Below are 13,014 nucleotides of genomic sequence, written 5' to 3' on the forward strand. Positions count from 1 at the left end.
CTTAAAATGTTTCTTTTATTTATGTTAAGCACATAAGAAGCTTTCTCCTCACAGCTTGTCTGACAAGTTGGAGCTCCTGCTGCTTGTGCAGTTTCTCAGAGGTTTGCATGATCTGACCTTGGGGTGAACTTGCTGTGATGTCCACACCTGGAAAGGTTGGAAGCTGTCTTCAGTGTTTTCCACCTGTGATGATCTTTCTCACTGTAGAATTATAGGCTTGACATTGTTTAGAAATGTCCTTTTAAGCCATCTCAGATTGATGGACAACAGTTAACTCACGCCTGAATGCTCCAGACCTGCAAGCTGCCAAAATGTCTGCTTTTATAGAGGTGCACACTTGCTGATGATCAGTTAGTCAGGAGCATTTGATTACCGATACTTGCTCTTTGACTTTTTATGGAAGCACGAGTCTACTTTATGCGTTTGGTCTTAGTTTTAGTATTATTAATAATGAAATGATTGAACAAGTCATGAAATGTTGTATTTACCCAATTTTATGTCTTTGCAGAGATCAGATCATTTTCTAGTTGTGTCAAGATATGTTAAAATGAAAACTGAACTGAAAGAGGGTGTGCTTTCTTTCTGCACACAAATACCAGAAAAACCATATTCGACCTGCAACACGTCTTTGAACAGCAACTGAACCGCAAAGTTGTGACAAACAAGCGCTCTGATTGTCCATGTTTACAGTATGAACACTGTGTAATGATGCATGAATATAGAAACATATAAACAAAGACCTCTCCAAACCAGTCTGAGCAAATTGCGGAGAACCAAACCTTGTTAAATGATGGCGGCTGGCATGAAGCACGCTCTACTCTCTGCCACTGCTTTATGCTGACACTCATCTGACCTGTGCATTAGCTGTGCCTCAGGCTTAGCTGCACCTTTGGAAATTAGTGCATTTATTTTTGGCCTTTGTGACCTGCTTAGCAAGGTTGTGGCATGATATCCGTAACTCATGCAAATTTATATGGCACCTTGTGCATTACACACGGGATCCATATCAAATAGGTTGAGATTTACTGTCGATAATAAACCATCACATGACCGTGTTTTAAAAATACCGGAGCACCATTGGGACTCAGATGGAGATTAAGTCATATATCTCACTCCTGACCTCTTGGTTTAAGTGCACGTTTCCCACTGTTTATGTCCTCATTACTGTGAAATAGAAGCACTTACAGAAAATAATTTAATTGCTGCTTTGAAAAAAAATCAATAATCTTTCTCTTTGTGTTTATGTGTGTATGTCTGTTTGTTCTCCTGCTTCCTCTAAAGGATTGACAAGTCTACTCTGTCTGCACTGAAAGCCCGGTAAGCTCCCTTTCATATCCTCCTTTCGAAATATATTTGCATAAGACTTGTTTGTAGGTAATCTTCAAGTGTTTGTCAGTCATGTAAAGTGTGTGTAAATAGGCTTGTGGAGAATATTTCTGGAAAGCACTGATGTGTAACTGCTCACTAAAGAAAGCTAAAATTTTAGCCACACTGTATTTACTTTCAATCTCTACACTGTACGTTATCTTCAGTTTCATAATCATTGTGACTAAAACCTCATCAGTCTATTCATTGCTGAACTATGGATCATCACCTTGAGCAGCACACAAATACTCAGAGTAAACGCTCACAGTGAAAGATGAACTAAATTATTTTCCCTCTGAAGTTTTGATGGAAAACTAAGTACCATCAGGTACAAGTAATACTGCAGGTACAGTGTAAACAGGGGTGAACATGATTTTTTTTTTTTTTGGCCAAAGCAATACTTCCTGATTCTGAGTCAGTTGATCACAGGTAAAGATCGTAGTTTCACCATGAATGTGACTTATGAGTTATGACAATGCCGAAACTCCATCCATCCATCCATCCATCCATCCATCCATCCATCCATCCATCCATCCATCCATCCATCCATTGACTATACCTGCTTATTGGTCTCTGTCAGATCTCTTTTCCAAAAACTACAGTAATGATAAATAAACTAAATAAAAACAAATCATATAGGCTCTTTGTTTGTCCACATGTTCAAACTATAGCAGTGTCATAATGATAATACAGGCTAAACCATTTTTTTTATCACAATGTGATGTAAACTTGTTATCTTATATGGATTATTTGAGCCTAACCATGTATTTTTTGTTCCTAGCCATAACCAACTGAGGCTGACAGCATAGAAAAAAGTCAATAGTTGTTGGATAATATTGTGTCAGATTCAATTTCAGGTCTGTTGCATGACAGTCCACAGCGTAACATCACAAACAAAGTCTTCCTACTTCTGAACATTTAATCACATTTGTCACATTTTTATTTAATGCAAAACATTGTAATGTTATCTGTAATAAAAAAGGACTGTGACTTTGTAAATGTATCAATTTTACCATTTTGAATTATACTCGATGGTTTGATGTGATACAGAACATGGTTTTGAAAGGCAGACAAAGACTTATAACAATTTATAACCCAGGAAGTGCATTAATTTGACATGTTGGAGTCTTTATTGTGATTCTGTTTTATGTTGTGTGGGAGTGTTGGAAGTAACACTGCAACGTGGACGAGGGTCAAGATAGATAACCTGTTCTTTGAATGTAAATTGCTTCTAAATTCATGACATTGCAAGTCTTATTCATATGGTTCTACCATAGCTGTAATATTGGGATGAACATTATGTTGTTATCTTTACTACTTTCTACTTTAAAGAACCCTATTATTCATGTATTATTTTTCTTTCACATATTTAATTAAGTATGACCTTTTTTCTTTGTCTGGATGAATAATTTGAAATTTCCTTGTGAATTTTCCTTCTTTAATAAGAAACACTGAATGCTCTGACCTTGCAAAATCCCCCTGCTGGCGCTTGTTTGGATATTTCATTTTCCACTTTGACCAGTTGTTAAAGCTTACATCTAAAGGTTGATGCTGTGATGAATAATGTTGTGCATTGTTTCCAAGTGCCCACAACCAGATTCAGTGTAAGAAGGTGACTCTCTGAAAGTCAGCCCCTCAGCCAGAAGCTCTTTGCTGGTTCAAACCATGCCGAGGTTAACTTAGGATGCTGTCAGTTTGTTTGCTTTCTCCTGATCCATCCATGTGCATCCTGCATTGGTGTTGTAACAGGATCACCCACATCGGTGGAGTTCAACCACAGGGTTAGAGAAAGTCTTGTTCAACTTGACAATATTGTATAACAACATGCTTTCCTTCAGCTGGGACCAATCACTGTTGCAGCAAAACTACTTGATTCAGATGCTTTATTTATGTTTGACTTACTGGGCTGATGGCATTATTCACTCTCAGACTGGATGTTTCATTTTTGGTGAGCAAGAAATAGACTGTTTCAACAAATTACATTGGTTTTGATTTGTGCAGCTGTATTTGTGTGATTAATGCTGCATTGGCATGGAGAGTACAAGTGATCATTTCCATTGTTGTACAGTTTCTTCTTGGGAAGCTCTTTAGGGTTATTATGTATGCACAGCTTCCCTTTGTTAAAACAAACTGCTGGCAAGCCTCGCTGAAGGAGGTTGCCGTAGTGATGAGTGGTTAGGGTTTTGCACAAATTTGTGTGTATTTATGTACATATATTTATATATAAGCCTTTCTGTTGCCACTTTCAGACTAATTAGTTAAAAGACATGTACAGTTTATACAAACAAAGTAAAATATTTTCATTTCTCTTAAAATCTTTGATGACTGTCGTCATGTCTTACCTAGAAAATTAGTCTTATGAGGAAAGAAGCTGACGTGCTTCCAGACAGTAATGCACGCCCATTAAACATTAACTGTGTACCTTTTTAGTACAAATCTTTCCATTTATTTTAGTTTTTGAGCCTTTCTTAAGGAGCATTTTGGACTGTGGACCAATCTGTCTCAACTTCTATCATGAGATTATTGATTCTTTTAGAGCAGCTTCTTTTCATTTAAAGAATATTGCTGAAAATCTTCAGTCTCAAAATGACACTGAAATACTTATTATGCTTTTATATAATCATAGCTAGATAACTGCATTGCAATTTTAGCTTTTTGTCCAAAAACCTCATCCTTCAGTTGATCCGGAAGTCTGCAGCCAGGGGACTGAGAAGCAAAGTTTGATCATATTTTTTTAGTTTGAACCTCCCTACACTGGCTCCCTGAAAAATTTAGAGTTGAATATTAAATCGACCAGAATGGGAGGCAGAGCCTTTAGTTTTCCAGCTGCTGGTTTGGATGCTGGCATTAAGATGAGCTTCATAGTTTTTCATTTGTACCATATGCCATCTTAAACTATTCTTCATCAATAACACGTACACTTAGGAAATCCCACAAGTGTTCTCTTCACTGTGATACCAAAAGTATTCAAATAGACCTTGTGTGCGCAGGGATGTAATTATTCCACAATTTTAATGCGATTTTTGAGCAAAGGCCTAAAAAATAGGCACAGATCTAAAAGAGTTGAAACTTAACTGTTTGACATTGATTGTTGTTTTGTGCTCTCTGGTACTCTGATGCCAGACTTTTAACCTTTTGTTTATTTAAAATTTTGCTTCTATCTCTGTTATTATTTATCATTGGCAACTTACATTGATTGTTGTCAGTTTTTAATCTCTGTTGCTTTTAATTTTTTGTTTTGTACTGTAATTGCTTTGGTTCACTTTTATGTGTCTAATAAAGTACTTTAAAGATAAAGCTGAGTTGAGGAAGGAGATTCAAGTTGTAAGTATGGCTAAATGAAGCAAGTTGTTTTTGTTAAACATTGACAGTTGTATTTAACTTAAATCATAGATGATGTGATTCCACACCATGCTGCTCTACATTTTAACTTCAGTGAGCTGTATGTTAGTTGATATTGTGTTAAAATCAAGATATTTTCTAGGTTTTCTTTTGAATAATAACACTATATGAAGTTATTCATTTTCAAGATTCAAGAGAGTGTCAAATGTTTTGCATTGAGTACACAGATGTGCTACTTAACACTTTGTCTGCTTGTGTTTCTATTGGTGAAAGTCACTGGTCAAAGTTAAGCTCTTTAATAAAACAGAACATGCTTTAATATAAGAAACTATTAAAGTGCTGCATGGAGGATGTGCCACATTAAACAACGCTGCACCTGTCAGGTTTGTAGCTTTGTTTTAGACATAACGCTTCAGGATAAACATGAAAAAGCTGCTTAGTGTGTCACACCAAAAGTAAGACCTCTCAGTTTTCTGGGATGTTCTCAAACATAAAAAGCAAACAAACGGGCGCCGAGTGTCTCCCCGGGTTCCTGGCCAGGTGTCATCAGAGCCTTTGCTTTGGAGTGGCTCTGAATATGAATGAGCGAGTCGTGACTCCTGCTGAAACTGCTGCTCTGCAGGGACACCGAACAGCACAGATTTGTGTGTGCATGAGGTCCAGATGTTCAATTTGGGTATTAAAAGAGTGTAGCAGCAAGGAGAACAAAGAAAGAAGAAATGGAGGAAATAAAGGAAGAAAATGAGGAGGAAAAAGAAAGAAAAGACAAGAAAAGGAAATAAGTAAAAAAGACCACAGGCTGAAAGGTGCAAAGGATGACATATTATTAATTTATGTGATGGTAAACTTGATTATACTTTTGATGAGAGTAAATCAAATGCTAATGACTAACATTTTAATAATTTAGAACACATTTTTTAAATTGACCCTCATTTCTTTCCAAATGAAAGAGAAAGAGAATTGAATCTGCTGTTTTTTGCTTAACTTCTAATGAAAAAAATGTTCAAGGAGGATTACCCAGGAGCATATAAAGCCACACTGGAGGAAGGGAGGAGGGGGGTGAAAGACGAAAATTAGGGCTAGTTGATGGGAAGGCCAAAGGAACAAAAACATCAGATGAATTGCTCACTTCAAAGTTTGTCGTCAGGACTCTGTTTTGTCCTCCACCTTCCTCTTCCGTCCTGGATGTCCTCCGCTGCTGGTGTGCTTTCTATTCCTCTCTTGCTCCAACTACGTCCTCCATCCTTCCACAGCTGTCTCCTCTCTCTTCTGTCATTAATCCCTCTGCTCTCCCCGCCTTCACCGCATGCACTACACCTCATTAATAACTGCATAATCAAAGTTGTGTGTCCATGTCATCTTAGTGTGTGTGTGTGTGTGTGTGTGTGTGTGTGTGTTAGAGCAAACACATGCATCTGTTTAGTCTTGAAGTGGAGGTGAGGATGAATATTAAAAGTGGATGAACAGGGAAAACAGAGGAGAAAGGGAACAGAGGGGGGCACAGTTGCACCAGATCAGCTTCTTAATATTGTGTGACGATGCCGCGCAAACTGTGGTGAGTAACAACTGTCTGCTTATCTTGTCTGCGTGTTATTCATTATTACATTTCAAATAATACTGATTTCTTTTGTATCCGGTCCTACTAAAAAAAAAGAAGATATTAGTAGAACTGGAGATGATGAGTCTTAAAAGGAGATTTATGCTTTGATCCCTGTGTGTATGTGTGTATTTAAGGCTTGGACTGAATGCTAGAATATTTTATGACTTTGTTGGGCATTAATTTCATTGCAACATTTGTGAGTTTTGAGGTCTAATTTGCATTGATGATCATCCAATTTAGAAAGAGATGCGTTCATACTTTTTTGTTTAAATACCTTGTAAAATGAGGTAACAGAGCATGGAATGAGAGGGGGCACACCAAATCTATACTGATTCAAAGTGGGTGAAGTCGTTTGAAGCGAGGGATAAAACACCAGTCTTCAGGATATTTGATACTCCAGTCATGAGCTTTTCATCACCGAGCTGATCAGATGATTGGTTTTGTCTGTGTGAGGTGCATGCACAAATACAAGAGTGTCAGGCTGACAAATTAATCACTCTGCTTCTATAAGGAAAACTGCTGCATGTCTGTGTCACAGTCTAATACTATAAGAGCTGCATGTTTTTAATCATCATGCATCATGTCCTTTTAGATTCTCAGGCTTAACTACAAAATATTTTCACTGGCTATTTTCTGATCATCCAGCAGCCTGCGTGGCTGCTTTGTCCTGCTTTTGTTAACATGTGTGCGGATGAGGGAGATTCTGCAGCCAGTGACGGCTAATAAGACACTGACACTTGCCATTTATTATTTCCACCCTCCTCAGACCCCTCTCCTCTTCTTCTCACCTTGTCCTTTCTCTGCTCAGTTCAAAAAGAGCAGCTGCTCACATCTAAGAGCGTCTCCCACTCAGACACCACATTCACAGGCCTGTAATGGGGATGCACAGGCACCTGTGCTTGCAACCCATTTTACTGCTGTTTTAAAACTAGGTCACTGAATTTTGCAAATATAAAAGTGGATGAAGTTAAATTATTGTCTGCCTGAGCTAGATAGAAGTGCATGCTGACCATTAAGACAAGGGAGGAATTGGGGTTATACTAAGACAGGCTCAGGAGAAATTATATTCAAAATAAAGTCAGGAACTAGGCCTTTTTAGAAGAGCAAAAAAGTACCTTCTTTCCTTTTTTTTTCTTTTTAAAGTGCCCTCCACAGGTTTGATTTTGAGGCCAGGTGTAAATGTTATCTGTCTGCCAGCATCATGGAAAAGAGCAAATGGGCTGCTGCTATTTCTGGAGCCTGGCATTTACTCTATCTCCTTGTGCACCTACTATATTGCAGGCAACTATGCTCAGTAGTGACCACCAAACAAACATGGGTCTGAATGTTTGCTGGTATCAAATTTACTTTAAGTGATGGCTTATTAAAGCTCAAGGTAGAGCTTTGCTCTACAGCACAGGGAGAAGAAGCTGTGATTACTCAGACAGAAGCTGTATAATGAGCTGTCAGCTTTATTGTGTTCTGCTTATTGGAAGTGGCTGTTCATGTACGCAGTCACACCCAGTTGCCTAACCTAATATCAGCCTACAGCCATCTGCACAGATAAAGCAGAGGAGCAGGCAGCAATGAGGGGCAGAAATACATCTAATACACAACTGCCCAGGGTGAATATGACTCTCAGCCAGGGTTAATTCTGGGAACGGTTAGTTGAATGTGACCACACACATTCAGTTGATTAGACTTGTTGAGAAAGTGCAACCTTAAGGCTTTCCTTTGAGTTTATGTTTCTGCTGCTGAGTGTGAGAAAATGGTACAGAAACCATGACCACAAGGTTGTGGACTCATTGTAGAAGCACGTGGGAAGTGGCTGAACTCCACCCATCCTCTGCAGCTCAAGGGAGGATGTCACACTTCCTTTCCTCTAACACTTCCAGCCTCAGTAAACTCATAAGACACTAGATAATAACTATTCCTTTACAGCAAGTAGCATTCTATACTCAGCCTCCACTAAAAGACATTGTAAAATTATAAGTTTAAGCTGATTACAGCACCACACCCAGCTACTAGTGTAAATTAATAAAAAAAAAAAAAAACGTTTTTGTAACTAAAATCCTGGTTTCTTGTTTTGCATGTATCTATAGCCTTCTCATGTAAAAACGAGCCCACGTGCGAGCAACAAGTCTTCTTCACTCTTGTACTAGTCATACCTGCTTTAAACCACAAGGGGGAGCAAAGTGCACATGTTTCACACTAACAAGTCCCAGACTAATAAAAAATCAGTGCACTGCAATAGCAGCAGCTCACCTGAAGCTACATGCTCACTAGAGGGAGCAATTTGTCTATAATTGCCTATGCTGAATCAGCGTCCAGAGCAGTACCACCTGTTCACATGTAACCTGTTGACGATGACCACATAACTGGGATTTACTGTGAATGCAGTTTTCACTACACTTAACATTATTTAATGAAACCAATAGAAGAGATGAAAACTGAGACAATGATATCTTACTTAACAGACAAGCAAACATTTCATTTGTAGAATTATTTTTAGAACATTCTCCCTGTTTATTTTTATTAAATCTATTCCATCCCAGCAAAATTGAATAAGGCATCTCTGCAGGGCAGCATCATCCCTCATGATTTCATCGGATGTTCAGTTCCTTATACCCTGCAGGCCTACGTCTACACTATAGGTCTTCTCTGCAAAACAACATCACTGTGTGTTCTAGGCCATACAGTAGACTGCAGACTACAGGGAGCCATGGCTGTTGCCATAGCAGCAAGAACTGATGATCACCTAAGGGATGGTCATCCAGTATGGTTCATTACCATGGTGACTGCCCCGGTTGTCTCACCTTGTGGCCAGATTTCAGTGCCAGAGCATCAAAACATAAACCAGTGGAAGGAGAATTTGATTCACATTAACAACCACAATATTTCATCACAATGGTTTCAGTGCATGTGTGTGTGTGTGTGGGTGTGTGTGTGTTCATCAAGGAACATGTGTGGGGTAAATGGGGGACAGCACTGCTAACAGTGTTCACATGCAGGGAAGTCTGATTCAAAAAGATGCTTAGAGGCTTGCAGATAGGGAGAGGAGAGACAGCTCTATTAGAGGATGGTCATGTGATTCATGCTGGCTGATGACCAAGTGGGGACAAGAGTCTCTGCTCAGACCAAGGTTAAATCTGATTTAATTGTTGGGGTGTATCAGAACAGAGGAGACTTTACTGGAGTAATACAGCAGGAGGGAAGACACAAGATAAAAGCTCTTTCTCTCTGTCTCTCTCTGTTAGTTCTAGCCCTTTCAATTGTTTTACATTTTAAAAAAAAACTTGAACAGGAGACTCTTTTGGAAATTAAGTTGTAGTAGAAGCAAAATCATCCGTTTGACAAAATATGGTAATTGCTGGAATTTGATGGCACCAAGACAGAAAGCAGGGGTCGTACTGTAAGCTGCTTTCAAAAAGGTGTACAGGCAAACATTTCAGGTCGTACAACTACAGACCAATTTTTCTCAAACCTGGCAACAACGGGCAAGATGTGTGTAAACAGCTGCTGCCTGGATGTGAAAATTATAAGAAAAGTGAGAGTGGGACAAATTAATAACATTGGTCCTGCATTAAATTAGAGTTTGGTGGTTGGTTGTTGTGTTGTTTGGATTATCTAACTAGACATGTGTCAGAACTTGCAGACAACAAACCAAAAACACTTCTATGTCAAGTCATGTCAACTTTATTTATAAGCATGTTTTTTTTTTAAAAAAAACATGTTGACCAAGGTGTTGTACAACTGATGGACTAGAAATATAAATTTGAAGTATGAGAAATACAAGACAATTTTCTTTTAATAAAATAATCTAATAATTAAAACTTGTGTGGATGACTTTTATATGTGAATTACTTTCTGTGTGAGGTTTGGGTTGTTGGCGTGACTAAGCTAACATTGTGATGTGTCACCATGAGCTCTGAGTTTGTTTATTTAATTTTTTATTCTACAAACCATATTCCTTTTTTAGGTAAATGCAGACACTTGCTGAGGCCATTTGTGCTCTCAATCAGAGGTCTAAAAACACAATTATGAGGCTCCTGAACCATATTTACTGCAAAGCAGTGAGAAAGGCCATGACACAAGGCATTTGACTGCATTAGCAACTGACCTGATCCAATATTTTCAAATGTGGAAATCATCACAGCAGTCTGTCCTTTCAGCTGATCCAATCTAACACCACTTTAAACTAAAAGAATGAGGTGTAAGAAAAGCTCTGCAAAGCTGCTACAGAAGGGTTTTCCAGTTACCTTCCTGATGATAATACACTGTTAATAAAGGAAAATATATTTCTAGCAGAAAAAAAATGTGTATCATCACTCTTATCGTGACGAAAAAGCATACACACATCATGTCTGTGTTTCACCCCCCTTAGACAATAAAACATATTGCATGTAGTGTTACTGTAAGTGTTCTCGTTAAAGCAACAGTCTTGTTACTCTAAAGTCCCCCAGACAACCAGCTGCCTCTCTGCTTCTGACAAATATTTACTTCTTCCCATTTCCCTGATTCTACACACACACACTGAGGCGTGCACAGAGTAACTGATAAGCGCACCATCTGCCCTGAGTGCTGGCTGTTAAGGGCTTATAAAACAGACCCTCACCTATTTAGAGGGAGAGGGCTTCATGTGCATGACAAATTGTGGAGGATGAGCAAACAGCATGCAAACACACACACACACACACACACACACACACACTTACTTCTGCGTACACAAATAGAGTCGCACGTAAACACTACCACCTACATGCATGTTCATATTAAAGGCGAGGGGGAGTAGGATGTAAAACCGGAGGTGAGAGGATCAGAGGATGTACCTGCTTTGTGTTTTTGGACACTACTTTTCCTAGGATGTTTGGAGCGAGGCAGATGAATAACATTTCAATTTCATTAAGAAAACTTGTTCTAAGTTGTTTCTTCAATCTCAGCTCAGGAGAAAATTGCAGGAACACCGATGGATTCCAGTCACACATTTGAGCTATCTTCTAGAAATTTGAGTTTTGATAAGATTTAAATTAATTTCTAACAAAAATAAGAGTTAAAATAATTAAAGTGTGATGGCAACACTTTTGTGCTCTTCTGATTTTGCTATAATATCATATGTGCTTTTTTCTACAACCATAAATAGAAAATCGGATTTTGTGACAGATCCAGGCTAGCAATACAAAACACCAGATATTCATGGTTGTCAAAATACACCCAAACTTGTCTTTAAAGTGTAGTAGTTGAAATTTAGTAGCTATTACAAACATTGGCACATGAGTCAACTTTCATTGGGCTGAATGGTGGCATTCCTGCTGACATCTCTCTGACGTTCTGCTAATGTTTTATTCCAATGTCTTGTGATGGATAATTACTAGTTGTTGTCAAAGTTCTACAAAAGCTTTTGGCTGCTAATGGACTGAAATAGTCTGTGGGATGATTTTTTAAGAATTGTAAAAAGCAGCCATTAAGGGTTTCTTGAATCTGATGAGGTCATGTTTTCAGTGATCAGTCAGGTGCTGGAGGCAGGAGGCTGCTCTGTAGACGCTGCTCCTTCTTTGTGATAATCTTCTTCAGTACAAATTCCCCAAGTTTTTCTTTGTTTGATGCCTTATTGTAGCTCCTCATTAGTCTGTCCATCTGTAAGTAATTCATGTGTTTTTGCCTGAAATTAACTTGTTGTTACCTAACCCTGGTCACCTGGTCAGCTCCTGGCTATTAGTCCTGCATTTGTGTCCTTCATTAAGAATTGTGAAACTACAAAGTTATGCAATGCTGTATTAGAATAGAATAGAATAGAAATACTTTATTAATCCCTTTGGAGAGTCCTCAGGGAAATTTGGGTACCAGCAGCAATACAACACCAACAGTAAAGCAGGACAAGCACAAGACACAACATATACAGGTACAAAACAAAATAGAGGCAAATAGAATGCAATAAATATAACAATAATAACAATAAGATAAGTTAAATAAAACAATATAAACAAGCATTGCACACAGTAGAGGTGGTACAGATTCCCAGTTCACTATTGCACGTATAAGTTATTACAACTGTTTGTATGGGTTATTGTGCATGTGTTGTATCAGGCGGACTGCACACCTCCTTCTCCCCCCTCCTTCTCCCCCTCCTGCCTAATGCAGAGTTGTACAGTTTGATGGCTCGGGGGACAAAGGAGTCTCTGAGCCGGTTGGTCCTACTCTTGGGGAGGAGCAGCCTGTTACTGGTCAGGCTTCTCTGTGCACTGATGACAGTGTGCAGAGGGTGACTGGCATCATTCACAATAGCCAGTAGTTTTTTTAGTGTTCTCCTCTCTGCCACTGTCACCAGGGAGTCCAGCTTCATGCCAACCACAGAGCCCGCCCGCCTGATGAGTTAGATTAGTGTCCCTTCAGACAACCCTTTCATACACTTTACCCCTTTATGCTTGTTTTTATCTGGATTAATATTGCATTTGTTATCCCTCTCAGTGAGTTTGACCATCAAGAGCACATAAAGTTAGATGTAATCATCAGATGCTATCAACATGGTCACTTCTTGTGAATTTAATTTATGCTATATAAATACAGATGGTGTATTTCTTCTGGAACTCATCAGTTCTCCAGTACTTATCATGGCTGAACAGTTGGTACAGCTTTAAGTATCGATCCTCATCCCAACTTGGGTTTATTTACCTGTCAAGGACCGTTACTCCTTTTGTCTCTTTTTTCCTTGTTTCACTTCCACCTTCTTT

General features: G+C 38.7%; 1 protein-coding gene across 2 annotated transcripts in view; it reads left to right on the forward strand.

The window, feature by feature from the left end:
- Positions 1-13,014, forward strand: part of rap1gap2a (RAP1 GTPase activating protein 2a) — a 105,631-nt gene that overhangs the window by 15,781 nt on the left and 76,836 nt on the right. For both annotated transcript variants that reach the window (XM_041993928.1, XM_041993927.1), the window contains exon 2: positions 1,282-1,317. In XM_041993928.1, coding sequence (XP_041849862.1) covers positions 1,282-1,317 — 36 coding nt within the window. The remainder of the gene's footprint in view (positions 1-1,281; positions 1,318-13,014) is intronic.

The sequence above is a fragment of the Melanotaenia boesemani genome, chromosome 9 (assembly GCF_017639745.1).
Source record: "Melanotaenia boesemani isolate fMelBoe1 chromosome 9, fMelBoe1.pri, whole genome shotgun sequence".
Taxonomy (NCBI): Eukaryota; Metazoa; Chordata; class Actinopteri; order Atheriniformes; family Melanotaeniidae; genus Melanotaenia; species Melanotaenia boesemani.